Source organism: Rana temporaria, chromosome 8, assembly GCF_905171775.1.
Source record: "Rana temporaria chromosome 8, aRanTem1.1, whole genome shotgun sequence".
Taxonomy (NCBI): domain Eukaryota; kingdom Metazoa; phylum Chordata; class Amphibia; order Anura; family Ranidae; genus Rana; species Rana temporaria.
The window spans coordinates 93,741,486-93,756,852 of record NC_053496.1 but is presented as its reverse complement, the minus strand read 5'-3'; the positions used below and the strand labels follow the sequence as shown (position 1 = coordinate 93,756,852).

At 41.0% G+C, this 15,367-nt stretch overlaps 1 protein-coding gene across 5 annotated transcripts in view; it reads right to left on the bottom strand.

The window, feature by feature from the left end:
• Positions 1–15,367, bottom strand: part of MICU1 (mitochondrial calcium uptake 1) — a 297,161-nt gene that overhangs the window by 37,206 nt on the left and 244,588 nt on the right. For all 5 annotated transcript variants that reach the window (XM_040362305.1, XM_040362304.1, XM_040362306.1 and 2 more), the window contains one exon: positions 9,346–9,454. In XM_040362305.1, coding sequence (XP_040218239.1) covers positions 9,346–9,454 — 109 coding nt within the window. The remainder of the gene's footprint in view (positions 1–9,345; positions 9,455–15,367) is intronic.

The following is a 15,367-nucleotide window of genomic DNA, read 5'->3' as shown; positions in this document are numbered from 1 at the left end:
TAATAAAAATAATGTGATTATAAGGTCCATTAAGGCTAAAAGAAATGCTGTAGATTACAGAATGTTTACATCATATGGAAATCAGTGTTTCTACAATTCTGAAATCTAATTTTCTTTCTTTCGAATGAAGCTGTGATACTGTAGTATTTTCAGTGATAAAGGTTTATTGTCAGCCAAAATAAGAGTTTCTGTATCTCCCTATGGTGTGTTGGCTAAGGATGCATGCAATAGACCCTACACTTGATGGCTTTATCATTTATAAACAGTAAAGTAAAGGGAGAAAAAAAAATGAATGCCAGAACCGGATTGAAAGCTGTGGGAGCAATCATTTCTCATGATCCGTTTACTCAATAGAGACAGAATTCTGCACCCAGAGAATCTTGGAAATTTGTATTCCAAAGTGCAAGTTGTGTGTTATGAAGCAAGCAATTAACACAGACAGGGCAGCTCAATCCCATCCCTCACTTCCTCGTCAATGAATAGGATTGGCAGCAGCAGGAGCCAATGGTTCCCCGCTGCTATCAATCCGCCCAGTGAGGAGGGAGAGAGATGATGCTCCTGTGCACAACCCTGCATCAAGTTTGGGCTCAAGAGTGTACGAGTATCAAGGGGAGGGGGGTCGGGGGGAGATTCTGCAACACAGTTTTTTTTTCAGTTTTTACCTTAATGCGCAAGATGCATTAAGGTGAAAAACCTTAAGGCTTTCAAACCACTTTACATTGTTCGTTTGCCAAATAATCCGATGACCCCAGAGCCTGACCACTCAAACATCACCTCAAAATTAAAAATATTGTCAAGAGCAAGAAAAACAAATGGACTACAATTTTTTGAAATTTTAAATTAAACCATATATTTACAAATCTATGATTTTATTGCACCATAAATTCAACGTATACCTGCTATTTGCAGCAGCAGCATGCAAAAAGGCGTACAAACAAAATATAAAAGTTTACTTTATTAACCTGAAGCCTCCAATTCATTTAAAATTTTCCTGGATGAATGCAGGTATGCTGCCATTTTATAGTGCTTTCATACGAAGCACTAAAAATGTTGCCTCCACAGTCAAAACAAGGCAAAGAAAATTTGCAAATGCAACAGCAACCAATCACCTACAAACGTTCAGTATTTTCACTTTTCTCTAAAGCAGGGGTCTCAAAACTGGTGTCCCTCCAGCTGTTGGGTAACTACCAGTCTCATCATTCCTCTGTCTGTGGGAGTCATGCTTGTAACCATCAGCCTTGCAATGCCTCATGGGACTTGTAGTTCTGCAACAGCTGGAGGGCCACCAGTTTGAGACTAGCTCAATTCTCCCATCCACACAGTCATTGTTGATGGGTGGGGGGGGGAATTCCTCTCACAAAGCTATTGTATTTGAACAGCTGGAGGTTTCTCAGCCCTTCAAATACAATGGTAACAGCTTGTGGCTATAGCTGCCTGTGTTCTGCTGAGAAGTGTCCCCCTGGTGGATAATGTCCGCCTTGGACTGCGTAGACCCAGAGCTCTAGCAAACGGAGCCTGTGCAATGAATAGGACATTGTGACAGACGTTGCAGCACGCTCTCGATGCTCGCTCCAGTCTGCAAGGGGCGGGTGTAAGGATGGCTACAGCAAGGGGTAGATGTGTATTACTATTACATATCATGTAAGGGGCGGATGGCTACAGCAATGGGCAGGTGTAATACTATTATATTGTGTAGTTTCTTGATAAAACCACCCTAATAATAGACCCGCCCCTTGCAGAGTGGTGCGAGCATCGGGAGCGTGCGGCACAATTCAGTGCTCATGCAATTGACAGCTGTGTTAATCTTCGGCTGTCCGTTGCGCCTGCGCAGTACAGAGTGGGCATTATCCACTGGGGGACAATTCTCGGCAGGACACCGGCAGTGATCAAATAAAAAAAATTGGACCAGCTGGTTGCACTGAAGTACAACAAGCCTGCCCATATGTGGACCGAAATTCAGGTGGTTCCTGCTGAACAGTCAAAATTTCAATCCCTCTACGGCCGGCTTTTCTCCAATTCCTTTGTATAGATGTCTACTTATTTCTGGTCTTGTATATGGGAAAGGAAGCAAAGAGAAGTCTCCCTAGCAGGGCACATACGGCAAAAAAATTATAACAAAAATATGACAGGGTTTAATCCCTTGCTTTTATCCAAAAAAGTTTATTGTTATATATATATCCAACTGGTTAATTGTTTAAAATCCATATTTAAGTATTTTCAAAAGAATGTATTCACAGTAAAAGCTAATGCAGCTACATAGTCAACAATTTACAAAGTCAATATGCTTACTTTCAGAGGTCTTTTTCCCCCACACATTTTTCATTTCACACACTTTTGCTACTTCTTGCAAAAATATGACCCTTGGTATACTAAAATTTGCTGAAATCCTTCAGCTTTAGCATAGTCAGCTGCAGTATCTTGCCGTGCTTGTACAACCTTTGGTAGTTTAATCTTTTTAAGAGCGAATGCATTAAGTTAAAAAAATGTTAAGGGTTTAGAACAAACTTCAAATAGCAACAGCTATATTAATCAAAATATATAAACTAAGACCTAAAAGAATAACGTAGAAATCCTCACAGAAGAAAGCCTGTTCCCACTTGTGATTTAGTGTAGGCAACTTCATGTGATTCCGCATGTCGTGCATAGAACAGTTCATTCATTTAATAGGCTGCCCTATGCACATTTGTAGCAGCAAAGCAATTCAGACAAATTTTGACTCTGAGCCAGGTGTGTTTATACATGCATTTAATTGTGAATGGAGGGGAGGGGAAAAAATAAAATAAAAAAATCACACTGTGTGTAGGGTGCCATTAAGGATTAATGGCACCCAAACAAATGTTGCATGGTTTGCTGAGATTTTATTGTGATTTGGAATTGTGGGCAGAATTCTGACAAGTCTGTACATGATTCCAAATCACCTAGAGTGAATGGGCATAAAACTGAACACAAATATAGGAGCTGTTTATTTGCCAAATTTCTGCTCATCTAGTCATGAGATTTACACAGAAGTGCTACAGATCAGGGCTATCCCCCCCCCCCCCCCCCAGCCTCTGAATGGACAATGAAAAGAGAAGCAGTAGACTGATGAGTTCATCTCACGGATACTCTAATTACTCCTCCAATCAGCACGCTCCCTAAAATGCAACACACCCAATGGGTTCCCTGTGCTGCTAGTCTCTGTCCCAATGTAAGCTTTGCTGTACAGGCAGGACAGCCATCACAAATTGTTTGGGGCCACTTACACAGGTTTAGGCAGGGCCCTCCTGGAGCAGAGAACCTTCTCACTCCTGCCGCGAGATAAGCAGGGGGGGGGGGATGTTGCTGATGAACAAAACAAAGTCAAGTCTTCTCGTCTCTCTCCTGCCGCGAGTTGCTAAAGTCAGATAAATAATAATAAAAAAAACCTGGGGGAGGGGGTGGGGGCCCTGCTGCAAGTTTCTAAAGGTGGGGGGACCATCGGGCCCCTTACAGGTGTAATGCCTGTACCCCCCTGATGCGGCCCAGGGACTGCCAGAGGTTGATACCAAGCCAAATTTAGGTACATACAGTAAATTGATTGTGTTTCAAAAATTTAATTTCAGGATGAACTAATATGTTTTTCTTTTAAATGTCTGCCTAGAGTTCTGTTTTAAGCTGGCCACCCCAGGCAGAGTTAGCCATGTATTTTTTCTTTACTTTGGATTGGATACACGCATACCACCAACTCAGATTTCTGGCAATTGGGAGCATTTCAAACTGGTGTCTATTACCAGTATTATGTGGGGTAAAAACAGAAAAGACTATGTGCATAGCAACTGCATTTTCTATTCCAAGCAGATATCTTTCAACCTAGAATGTTGGTGGCAGGCCATAACCAAGCTGGTAATATTCAAGGAAGATGTGAAGCCTTTGGGGAAGGAGAGCTTAACTTCTTTTACAGCAATTTTCATAACTTGGACTGAGAAAACAAAACAAATAAATGAAAACACAACAAATACTCACTTCCATGCTGTAGCTAACCCCACCAGCTCTAAGCCCAAGAACTGAGCAATCACATGATCGCTAATTGCTCAGTTCTCGGTCTGCTAAGAGCTGAAAATCGATAATTATCAATCACTGCTCTCTGCTGTGCCCCTTCAGTGCTCACTGGAGGGCTCTGTGACGTCAGCCAAAGATAAAATCCGCTGAATTTTGGGTCACAGGAGAGCAAAAGTAAGCACATCCCCGTGACGCAAGTATTGCCAAAAAAAGCTTTGGCCATACACAAACTTTTTAAACACAGAAGGGCAGATGATGAGAGAGGACATACAAAGTGTGAGATTGGGGTGATTAAACACAACGATAGGTGCAATTACAGTTGTGCCAGTCCAAAACTGTATTTTAGGGCATGGCAGTCCACTTTTATTTAAAGAAACGGTTAAGTTAACTTGTACATCAGTTGTCCATGCAGGGGTATCTTCCACATAACATGCATAAACGAAAATACAGAGCCACCTGGCTCACTTGTTGGTAACACTGCTGCTCCACTTATCAGTCCTTTTGACTGTTCTGTCCAGCTCTCCTTGAACACTTGGCTCTCTTAGCCTTTAGTTACAGCCCCAATGCACTGCCCACCTCTGGCCTAAGGATTGGGGTTCTCATGACAGCCCCAATAGGAGACGACCTGACTTCTGGAACCGAGACCTCTGTCTTCAGGTGGAGGGGGGGGGGGGCACCCCTGACCCCTCGGTGAGACCCTATGTCTCTGACATCACAGAAATGTTGTTTGAGCATCTTTCATTTTGTGATATCCACCTTAAATGAAGTGAACTTACATGATACCATCAAAATCTGACCTTTCTATATACCAAGGTATAAAACCTATAGAGGAATATTATTCTCAGTGCACATTTGAAGTTAAGAAAGATTCCTATCCTTCCTAAGCTGACCAAATTCCCTCACCTGTCCAGTCTGTGGTCAGTCAGATAACAGTAAACCTGACCTACCGGCAATTTGTTTCACATGGAGCTACAGCTGATGGTAAACCAAGACATCATCAAAGGCATGAATTAAATATTACATTATAAATATATTACATTATAAATATTACATTAAAATGAATGCTCACCTGAGTATTATGCAGCAAGCAACCATAATTAACCATTATCCCACGGAAACCATTACAATGTACTGATTTAAATAATGCATAGTAATGTTACTAAAAACAGGTGTATGATAGTTTGATCAGAGCTTGCTTCCACATTTTAAAGGGGTTGTAAAGGTACATGTTTTTTCACCTTATGCATTCTATGCATTAAGGTGAAAAAACATCTGACGATTAGCGCCCCCCCCCCCCAGTTTACTTACCTGAGCCCTCGAAAGTCCTGCGTCGTGAACGCGCTGGCTTCTCAGCTCATTCATTGGATGATTGATAGCAGCGCAGCCATTGGCTCCCGCTGCTGTCAATCAAATCTATGACGGTGCGTATGATACGTTTGTTATAAAAAAAAAAAAGGAACCTTTACAACCCTTTAAGTTGCCAAGATACCAATATCATTTATGGGAGCAATACAATCTTAGTGTGGGAGACACAAAACGTAAAGATGGATAAATGAGCACTGTAGAAGTGACACTGCGCAATAAGTAATATTTATGTCACTTCCTGTTATAACTGCAAAAGGCTAGAATTGAATGCACATATATTTCTGCGTTGCCCTCATTTTATGGATCCGAATCAATGGCTGGAAGGAAAGAAAATGTGTTCCATAAAACTACTCTCCTGTTCTAGTCATTCACAGCAAGATCTATAAAAGGGACAGGTCAACAAGGGTCATCTATTAGATTACAAATCTATGTGTGCACTGCATTTGTATTCACAAAATGTCAAGCGATCATGTTTACTGTAGAATGAAGAATAAATAGAATAGATATATTACAGTTTTGGCATTTTCAAAGTCCTCATACTTTGATCAGTTTGACCACTTTAAGGCCAAGCCTATTTCTGACAACTGTTTACAAGCTAAAACAATTATTTGTTGCTAGAAAATTACTTAGAACCCCTAAACATATATATTGTTTTTAGCAAAGATCCCAGAGAATAACATGGCGGTCCCTGCAATATTTGATGTTACTCTGTATTTGTGCAGAGGTCTTTCAAAAGCAAAAAATACTCTTTTTTATAAAAAAAAAAAAAAAGAAAACAGGAAAAAGGTAGCCCAATTTTACCGCCTATTGTGAAAGATGGTACGCCTAGAAAATGGATCCCTAACATGTTACGTTTTAAAACTGCACGCACTCATGGAATGGCGACAAACTACGGTGCCTAAAAATCTCCATAGGTGACATTTAAAACTTTAATTGTTACCAGTTTAGAATTACAGAGGAGGTATTTTGCTAAAATTATTGCTCTCACTCCAATGATTGTGGCGATAGCTCACGTGTTTAATTTGCTGGCGCGACTTAAATATGCGTTTTTATTGGTGTGCGAACACGCAGGGATGGGGGTCGCTTTTTCTTATTTATTTTTACACCGTTTCTTTAAAAAAATAAAAAATTCTGATCACTTTTATTGCTGTCACAAGGAATGTAAACATCCTTGTGATAGCGGCCAAGCGGCTCATTAGCACAGCACAATGATGATGTCATAGCTACTTTTAAAAGGTAATTTCTGGATTTGTAAAATATTTGGTTGATATAAAGTGGATTTATAACCTTTGTGGCTATTTAAAGATATATTTTAATGAAAGGTTTTGTGCTCGGAGTCTATCTTTAATGAATGTATGTAACCCAGTCTAGTTAACAATATTCATAATAAGAAAGGATGGAATAGAGTGCGGGCCTGCATGGGTAGCAGCAAAATACATATATATTTATCACCCCAAGATTTTCCCATAAAGCTGCAATATAAAAAAAAAATGAAAAGCAGACTTTGGTTGATATCAGTTACATACATTTGATTACATTAAATGCATTGTTATACAATATAAGCAATCATTGCAGCAGAACCTTGTTTGTTATCTATAAACATACAAAGGTGGTAATGAAAATTCTCCAAGTAGGGAAGTTTTATTTATTAAAGGGATTGTAAAGGTTTGTCTTATATTTTCTAAATAGGTTCCTTTAAGCTCGTGCATTGTTGGTTCACTAACCTTTTCTTTTTGATTTCCCTTCTAAATGTTTTTTTTCTTTGTTTGAATTTCTCACTTCCTGTTTCTCCTCAGTAAGCTTTCCACCATCATCCGAGCGGTGGAAAGTCATTTAGAACAGCTTACTGAACACTTTACTGAGGAGGAACAGGAAGTGAGAAATTCAGACAAAGAAAACAAAGAAAAAAAACATTTAGGCCCCTTTCACACGTGCGGACCGTATGTCCGCTTTTTCATTCATCCGTTTGCGGATGAAAAAGGGACATACATTGGTCCCAATGAGATTGCGGGTGTCAGCGGATAAACTTCCGCTGACACCCGTAATCGTCCGCCTCCGCAAACATCCGATTTTGCAGACGGAAGAAAACCCTATTTTTTCTTCCATCTGCAGGGCAGATCGGATGAACATGGACATACGGTCCGTGTTCATCCAATCCCCCCATAGGGAAGAGCGGAGAAAAGACAGGGAAAAAGACTGAGAAAAAAAAAATGTTTTTTTTATATATTTTTTGGGGGGGATATTTATTATAGCAAAAAGTAAAAAATATTGCATCTTTTTCTAAATTGTCGCTCTACTTTTGTTTATAGCGCAAAAAATAAAAACCGCAGAGGTGATCAAATATCACCGAAAGAAAGCTCTATTTGTGTGGAAAAAAGGATGCCAATTTTGTTTGGGAGCTATGCCGCACGACCGTGCAATTGTCAGTTAAAGTGACGCAGTGCCGAATCGCAAAAAGAGGCAAGGTCCTTAACCTGCATATTGGTCCGGGTCTTAAGTGGTTAAAAATCTCTATAGGCGAAGTTTAAAAAATTCTACAGGTTGCACGTTTTGAGTTACAGAGGAGGTCTAGGGCTAGAATTATTGCTCTTGCTCTGCCGATCGCAGCAATACCTCAAGTGTGTGGTTTGAAACCCATTTTCATATGCATGTGCTACTCACGTATGAGTTCGCTTCTGCATGTCATATAATTTATGTTTTTTTCTTATTTATTTTACCCTTTAATTTTTACACTGTTCTTTAAAAAAAAAAATGTAAACATCCCTTATAATAGAAAAAAAGCATGCCAGGACATTTTAAATATGAGATCTGGAGTCAAAAAGACCTCAGATCTCATATTTACACAAAAATGTCATTAAAAAATGAAAATTTTTTTTTTGTCATTTAAAAAAAATTTTAAAAATAAAAATGGCCCTTTAAAGAGCTATGGGCGGAAGTGACGTTTTGACGCTGCTTCCGCCCTGCAACAGCATGGAGACGGGTGGGGGCCATCTTCCCCTCACTCATCTCCATACCAAGCACGGGAGTAAACCAGTTGCCTTTGCCGCTGCCGACGTCACCATTTTTATTGGTGCCTCTCCCGGCACCAATAAAAATGATCTCGCTGAGATTCCGCTGCAGAGACCGCTATTATTGGAAACCGCACCACCCGCTGAAGAAGAGGATACCTGTGTTATGGCAGCTAGCTGCTGCCATAACAAAGATATCCCTTTTCAAACAGCCGACGTATATCGGCGGGCATCGGTCAAGAAGTGGTTAAGCGATCCATAAGTGATCCGTACCTCGTATGCACCTGACACCAGGGGAGTTTTATACGGTGTGTATATCCGCATGGAGCGTGCCACTCAAAATCCTCCCCTAAAAATTAGGCTCCCACCCCCACATATACTCACGCACAAACGTAACTGCAAACGTTGGCGGTGCCTACACATGGAAACAATTTTAAATATCGCTGCGCACACTGCACTGAGTGATAATTTTGGCACCAGACCTCCTCTAACACTTAACTGATGCTTTTAAAGTATTTCCTATGGAAAGTAGAGGATACTGAAGTTTGTCACCATTTCACAGGCTCATGCAAATGTAAGGCTTGACATGTTGGGAACCCATTTACTTGGTGCAACCTCAGCTTTTATATTATACCACAACATTGGGTAATTTACTGCATTTGTGTACTCTAAAATTAACTTAAGTGTATTTTCTACTGAAACTTTGGCTTTCCTAGGCCTTTGGTAATGTTGTGCGACATAAAAGATTGTAACTACCACTTTTTTTTATTCTCTAGGGTGTTTGCTTTCAGAAAATATATAATATTTTGGTGGTTTAAAGCAATCTTTAGGCCTAAAATTATTTTTTAAAACATGTTTTAAAAAATTAACAAAAAACCCCCAGCAAAAACGTCACTGGGTTAATGCACCACATAACAGTATAAAGTAGGACAGCCAGGACCACAGAGGGAAATACCTTTATCCAGAGAGGCACCTGCCATGTGGTAAAAACTTAGAGCTGTGTCCACATCATTAATGTTCTTTAGGAAAGTAAAGAAATGTTCAACTTCTTTAAAAGTCAGGCCCTGGAAAACACAACAGAAACAGATGGGTAAAGGACACAGTTTTAGTATATACTAAATACATTTTGTGTATTCAGTTAACCCATGTCAGCAGCAGGAACTAATGATAAATTAAGGGTAACACCAAAATTAGGATAATTGTGAAAGAAGAATTAAGGAAGATCAATCACCAGAATAAAAAGTCCTCATGGGGTCCCTTAGTGCATAGCACTTGTCCCCATCAAAATGAGTGTAGCAAAAGTTGAATAAACGGGCTTAAGCTTAAATAAGAGCAGTGTGAACCGCACGCTTTGATGACATTTTTAAAGTACCATTAAACTCCAGTTTGTAAATGTTGAAAACAGAATCTAATGGGAGTGATGGATTTTGTTGTCACTTTAAGCAAGCTGCTAGCAGGCTTCAGCAGGTTTTCAACAAGCTTCAAGAAGTTCTGAAGCATGCTGGCAGCTTGTTTAAAGTGACAATCCTATAAGGATCTATGTTTAACATTTTCAAATTGCCAACCAACAACATACCTGTATGTCGCTGGACTTCAAGTGGCTGTACCGGGAAGATGCCCGGCACCGTTTTTTTTTTTTTTTAGAGCTGGGGGATTGCTTTTACAAACAGCGGGAGGGGATGTCCCCACCCCCCTCCCGTAGCCTTCCACAGGCTTTCTTTGGCGCTCTTGTCCCATTGGGAGACCTGAACAACCAGCTGGCGCATCTGCCGGCTGGTCAAACAAAGTCTGGATCTGCTCTCCGCTATTCTAACCCGAAAGCAATGACCTGACAGCCATTGTAGTTTACCTGGATGTCAACCGCGCTATTTAAAAAAAAATGTAAAACATAAAAAAAAAAAAACACAGATTTTGGTGTTTTGAATGCTTTTAAAGGCAGAGACAGGATCTGGGGTCTCATAGACCCCAGATCTCTCCATAAGGAGTACCTGTCACTTGCCTATTGCTGACACAAGGATGTTTACATTACTTGCCATAAGCCACAGTGTAATTTGATGTTATAAATGTATTATTGTTCTACTGCAGCCTGTAGCAGATTAGATTTTTTTTAAACTGCCAAAGTAACACAATTGTTGCTTTCTTGTAACCATAGAAACCAGGGGAGGAAATAATATTTCTGAAGGCATTCTGTACACAGCATACAGGACATACCTAGAAATGTTCTTGCTCATGGGATTAAAAGTGTAAATTCACCATTACCAAAAAAACATGGGTATAAGCACCAGAATGTGCTAAACCTACTGTACCTTCCAACCAGGGCTCCCTTCAAATTCAAAGAACGTAGGCAAAAGCCACATTAAAATGTCTTCTAACAATCATCTGCAGACTTTGAATACAGGGCAATCTTAGCCTGTTAGAGTCTGCAAAAGTCTTAAGACTGGGGCAGAAGGTTCACCTTCCTTCAGGACAACAACCCTAAACCTACAACCAGAGCTACAATGAAATGGTTTAGATCAAATAATTTTTATGTGTTAGAATGGCCCAGTCAAAGTCCAGATCTAAATCCAATTGAGAATCTGTGGCCAGACTTGAAAATTGCTATTCATATTCTTTCCATCCAATTTGACAGAGCTTGAGCTATTTTGCAAAGAAGAATGGGCAAAAATATCACCCTCTAGATGTGCAAAGCTGGTAGAGACATACCTAAAAAGACTTGCAGCTATAATTGCAGTGAAAGGTGGTTCTACAAAGTATTGACTCAGGGGGGAGGAATACAAATGCACGCCACAATTTTCACATATTTGTAAAACATTTTGAAAACCATTTATAATTTTCCTTTCACTGCACAATTATGTGCTACTTTGTGTTGGTCTATTACATACAATCCCAATAAAATACATTGACGTATTTGGTTGTAACATGTCAAAATGTGGAAAATTTCAAGGGGTGTGAATACTTTTTCAAGGCACTGTATATCTTTACTTCTGAGGCACTTTAACTCTCTAAGATGCCATTTTTATACCCAATCATGTTACTGATCTGTTTCCAATTAACCCATTTCAATACGTTTTTCCAGCTCTTCCTTGTTAGTACAGTTTACGGTGCCAGCTTTTTGTTGCCCTGTCCCAACTTTTTTGAGAAGTGTTGCTGCCACCAATTTTTATATATTTTTTTAAATGGTAGGTTTCTCAGGTTTAAACATTTGATGAGATTTCTATTTTCTACTGTAAATAAAATATGGGTTTATGAAATCTGACAATAATTATATTCTGCCTTTATGTAGATTTAACACAGCATCCCAGCCTTTCTGGAATTGGGGTTTTAGAAGAATTGGAATCAGGAACTACAAATGCAATATCTAATCATTAGGCTCTCTAAGAGATACAAGACTCAGCCAAGTTATTTAACTTATTTGGGTCTCCATTGCCCAATTTTCAGAATATCAGTTTACGGGTGCACTTACTAGTATGAACAAATTAGGAACTGCCAATCCAGCAAAACAATTTTAGTGTTTACACAACGTATAACGGTCATGTTTTATTCACAGATTTTCTTTCAAAGCTTTTGTACAGTGTAATTCCATGTCTTATTAGAGGCAAGACCATTAATCAGAGCACAGTGAGTCATGTCTACTTGAATACATTTAATTTACCTATTTCCTCTACTAGATCTAAAAATCTGATTACTTTATATAGGACATAATATATTTTAAGAAGACAAATGAGACTGCATATTAATGCTAACCCTTTTAACAGCATTTAGAATGCAGGAAAGCCAGCAATTATTCACTCAATGTCATACCGTAAAGGCAAAGTTAGGCTAAATTTTGCGATTAGGTTACATACAACACACATTGTCCTGTATTATTAACCACTTAACGACCGCCGCATGTAAATATATACGTCCACAGAATGGCACGTACAGGCAGATGGGCGTACCCATACGTCCCTGCCTAGACGTGGGTCGGGGGTCCGATTGGGACCCCCCCCCTGGTACATGCAGCAGTCGGTAATCGTCTGGGAGCGATCCGGGATGAGGGGGCGGCTATTCGTTTCTAGCCACCCCCCCTCCCCGCGATCGCTCCCCGGAGCGGAAGAACGGGGAGAGCCGTGTGCGACGTCATTTAGCGCAAAGAGGTGTTTTCAAGCTTTGTTTGTTTGACGTGCCTTCATTCTATGTTCTGCCTTCACCCCTTTCCAATAGTATGGACTTCCTTTGTTTCTTACCATTACATTTAAAATGCTTTAAACACTGAATGCTTAGCTGAAGATTGCAGCTTTATGCAGAGATAAATTCAATTCACAAAGATGTGTACTCACAAAAGGAGCGTTAAAAAAGGCATCTAGCATGAAGGTTCATCCGCTGGGGGTCCCGGGGAAGACGTTGATCACTCGGTATTCTGTGGACTGGAACTAGCTTATTCCCTTGCCTCGAGTGGCTGCGTCGGTGGGGGCCGAACACCCTCGGAACCTTTGAAAAGGGGAGCTTGTTTCCCGAGTGTGCAGCTGTATAATCATCACTTCCGGGTCAGAGTTCAGGGGGGGGGGATACGCGCGTTTGAGACATGCGTGTCTCTTCTTCAGGCATGCACACTCGGGAAACAAGCTCCCCTTCTCAAAGGTTCCGAGGGCGCTCGGCAGCCACTCGAGGCAAGGGAATTAGCTAGTTCCAGTCCACAGGACACCAAGTGATCAACGTCTTCCACCGTGACCTCCAGCGGATGAACCTTCATGCTAGATGCCTTTTTTAACGCTCCTTTTGTGAGTACACATCTTTGTGAATTGATTTTATCTTATTATTAAAAAATATCAACTTACTACGCTTAGAAGGTGCCGCTCTGTTTCTTTTTTGTGTTTCTCCAGGTACTTCATCTGACAGCAGGCTGCCACTAAGTGAAAGTGTCATGTGTTATATATTAATGGACATTAATTATGGACTGATGCAACTCCATTAATTGATTATTTTTAGATTACTGGCTGTGACCAGGGTTTCCTTATCCAACAATTATCCCACAATTGTTCCTTTCCCTACCCACCCGCTCTCTTTTTAATAGGTTTGTCAGTACATCCCAGGAGAACGCTCAATTATCTGTGTTATTTATGCAGAGATAAGGTGAAATTGGTATAGTGTGCTACAAAGATACTGGCTGTTGATGAACTGCCACAGATTGAATGAAAAGGCCAATAGAGTAGTTTTAATGGAATTCCAAAACTCTATTTGTCTCGTAAAAGAAAGCCTAAAGCCTCCACACAGTACTAGAGGGCAACAAGTAGAGGCTTACATGAAAGTGGCCATCCTTGTACATAAATAATACAAGACTTGCTGGCTTGTTGACCCCAGGCTTCATGAATGTGTTAGGTCTATCTCTGTTAATATTGTTCAAAGAAAAACATTCAAGTACTAGGACTTACAAGAACATATTTAGGATGTTCCTCATCTCATTCTTATAAAGAAAACACTTCTAAAAATATATTCTATATCTTTTTGAGAAAAAAACAATTGTAAACATCAACTAGAAATACAAGTATGTACACCACAGACTTTCTGCTTAGAGGTTTCTGGTAACTGATTAACCCCTTCATGATGCAAGGTGAAACCCAAAAGCGTTTTTTAAACTTTAAGCCTCGAGTTGTTGGCAAATGGTAATAGACCAAGCTTATTTCTTTTTTTATCAGCAAATGAAAACAGGCTCAAATAAAATAAATATATATTTTTTCAAATGAAGCGGTCTATATCCATTACTATGACCTACCCCCAAAGAACAAACCAAAATAAAATTCTCCTACTGCCGATGATTGCAACGATACCACTTACCTGTATGTGTATGATATTTGTTGTTTATACCCATAATGGGGCCAAGAATTAATAGTGTGAGCTTCACAATTTTTATGCTACCTAAACCACACGGTGGGCCAAATTCTCAAAAGAGATACGCAGGCGGAACTGCTGTTCAGCCTGCTTATCTCTGTGCCTAACTTTGGAAACGATCCTCAAAAGGCTTTTTCCAAAGTTAGGCAGAAAATCTGACATGTGTAAGACACTTACACGGTAAGATCTTAGGATGCAGTACCGCATCCGCCGCTGGGGGCATTTCTCATTGAAATGCCGCTTTGAGTATGCAAACGAGGACTTAAGCAGATCCACAACGCTTTTCAGCATTGTGATTTCTGCGTAAGTTCCGATTTGCTTGCGCAAAACTAGGGCTGGTTTTACAATGTGGAAAGTTAGTCACACCATGTAAAAGCCCATTCAAGCGACGGCATTTGGTATGCATTCCCGAGGGAGAACTCCACGGCAATTTGTAAAATCAAAACCGGCATGGGTTCCCCCCCCGGGAGCATACCAGGCCCTTAGGTCTGGTATGGGTTGTAAGGAGACCCCCCTACGCCGAAAAATCGACGTAGGGGGTCCCCCTACAATCCATACCAGACCCGTATCCAAAGCACGCTACCCGGCCGGTCAGGAAAGGGAGTGGGGACGAGCGAGGGGCCCCCCCTCCTGATCTGTGCCAGGCCGCATGCCCTCAACATGGGGGGGTTGGGTGCTCTGGGGCAGGGGGGCGCACTGCGGGCCCCCCCACCCCAGAGCACCCTGTCCCCATGTTGATGAGGACAGGACCTCTTCCCGACAACCCTTGCCGTTGGTTGTCGGGGTCTGCGGGCGGGGGCTTATCGGAATCTGGGAGTCCCCTCAAATAAGGGGGCCCCCAGATACCGGCCCCCCACCCTAAGTGAATGGATATGGGGTACATCGTACCCCTACCCATTCACCTGGAGGCAAAATGTTAAAGTTATTAAACACACAACACAGGGGTTTTTAAAATAATTTATTAGTCTGCTCCGGAGGCCCCCCCTGTCTTCTTTATTAGCTCTAATACCAGGGGGGGGCTTCTTCTTCCACTCTCCGGGGCTCTTCTCCGCTCTCCGGGGGGGGGGGGGGGGGTTTCTTCTTCCGCTCTCCGGGGGGGGGGGGGGTCT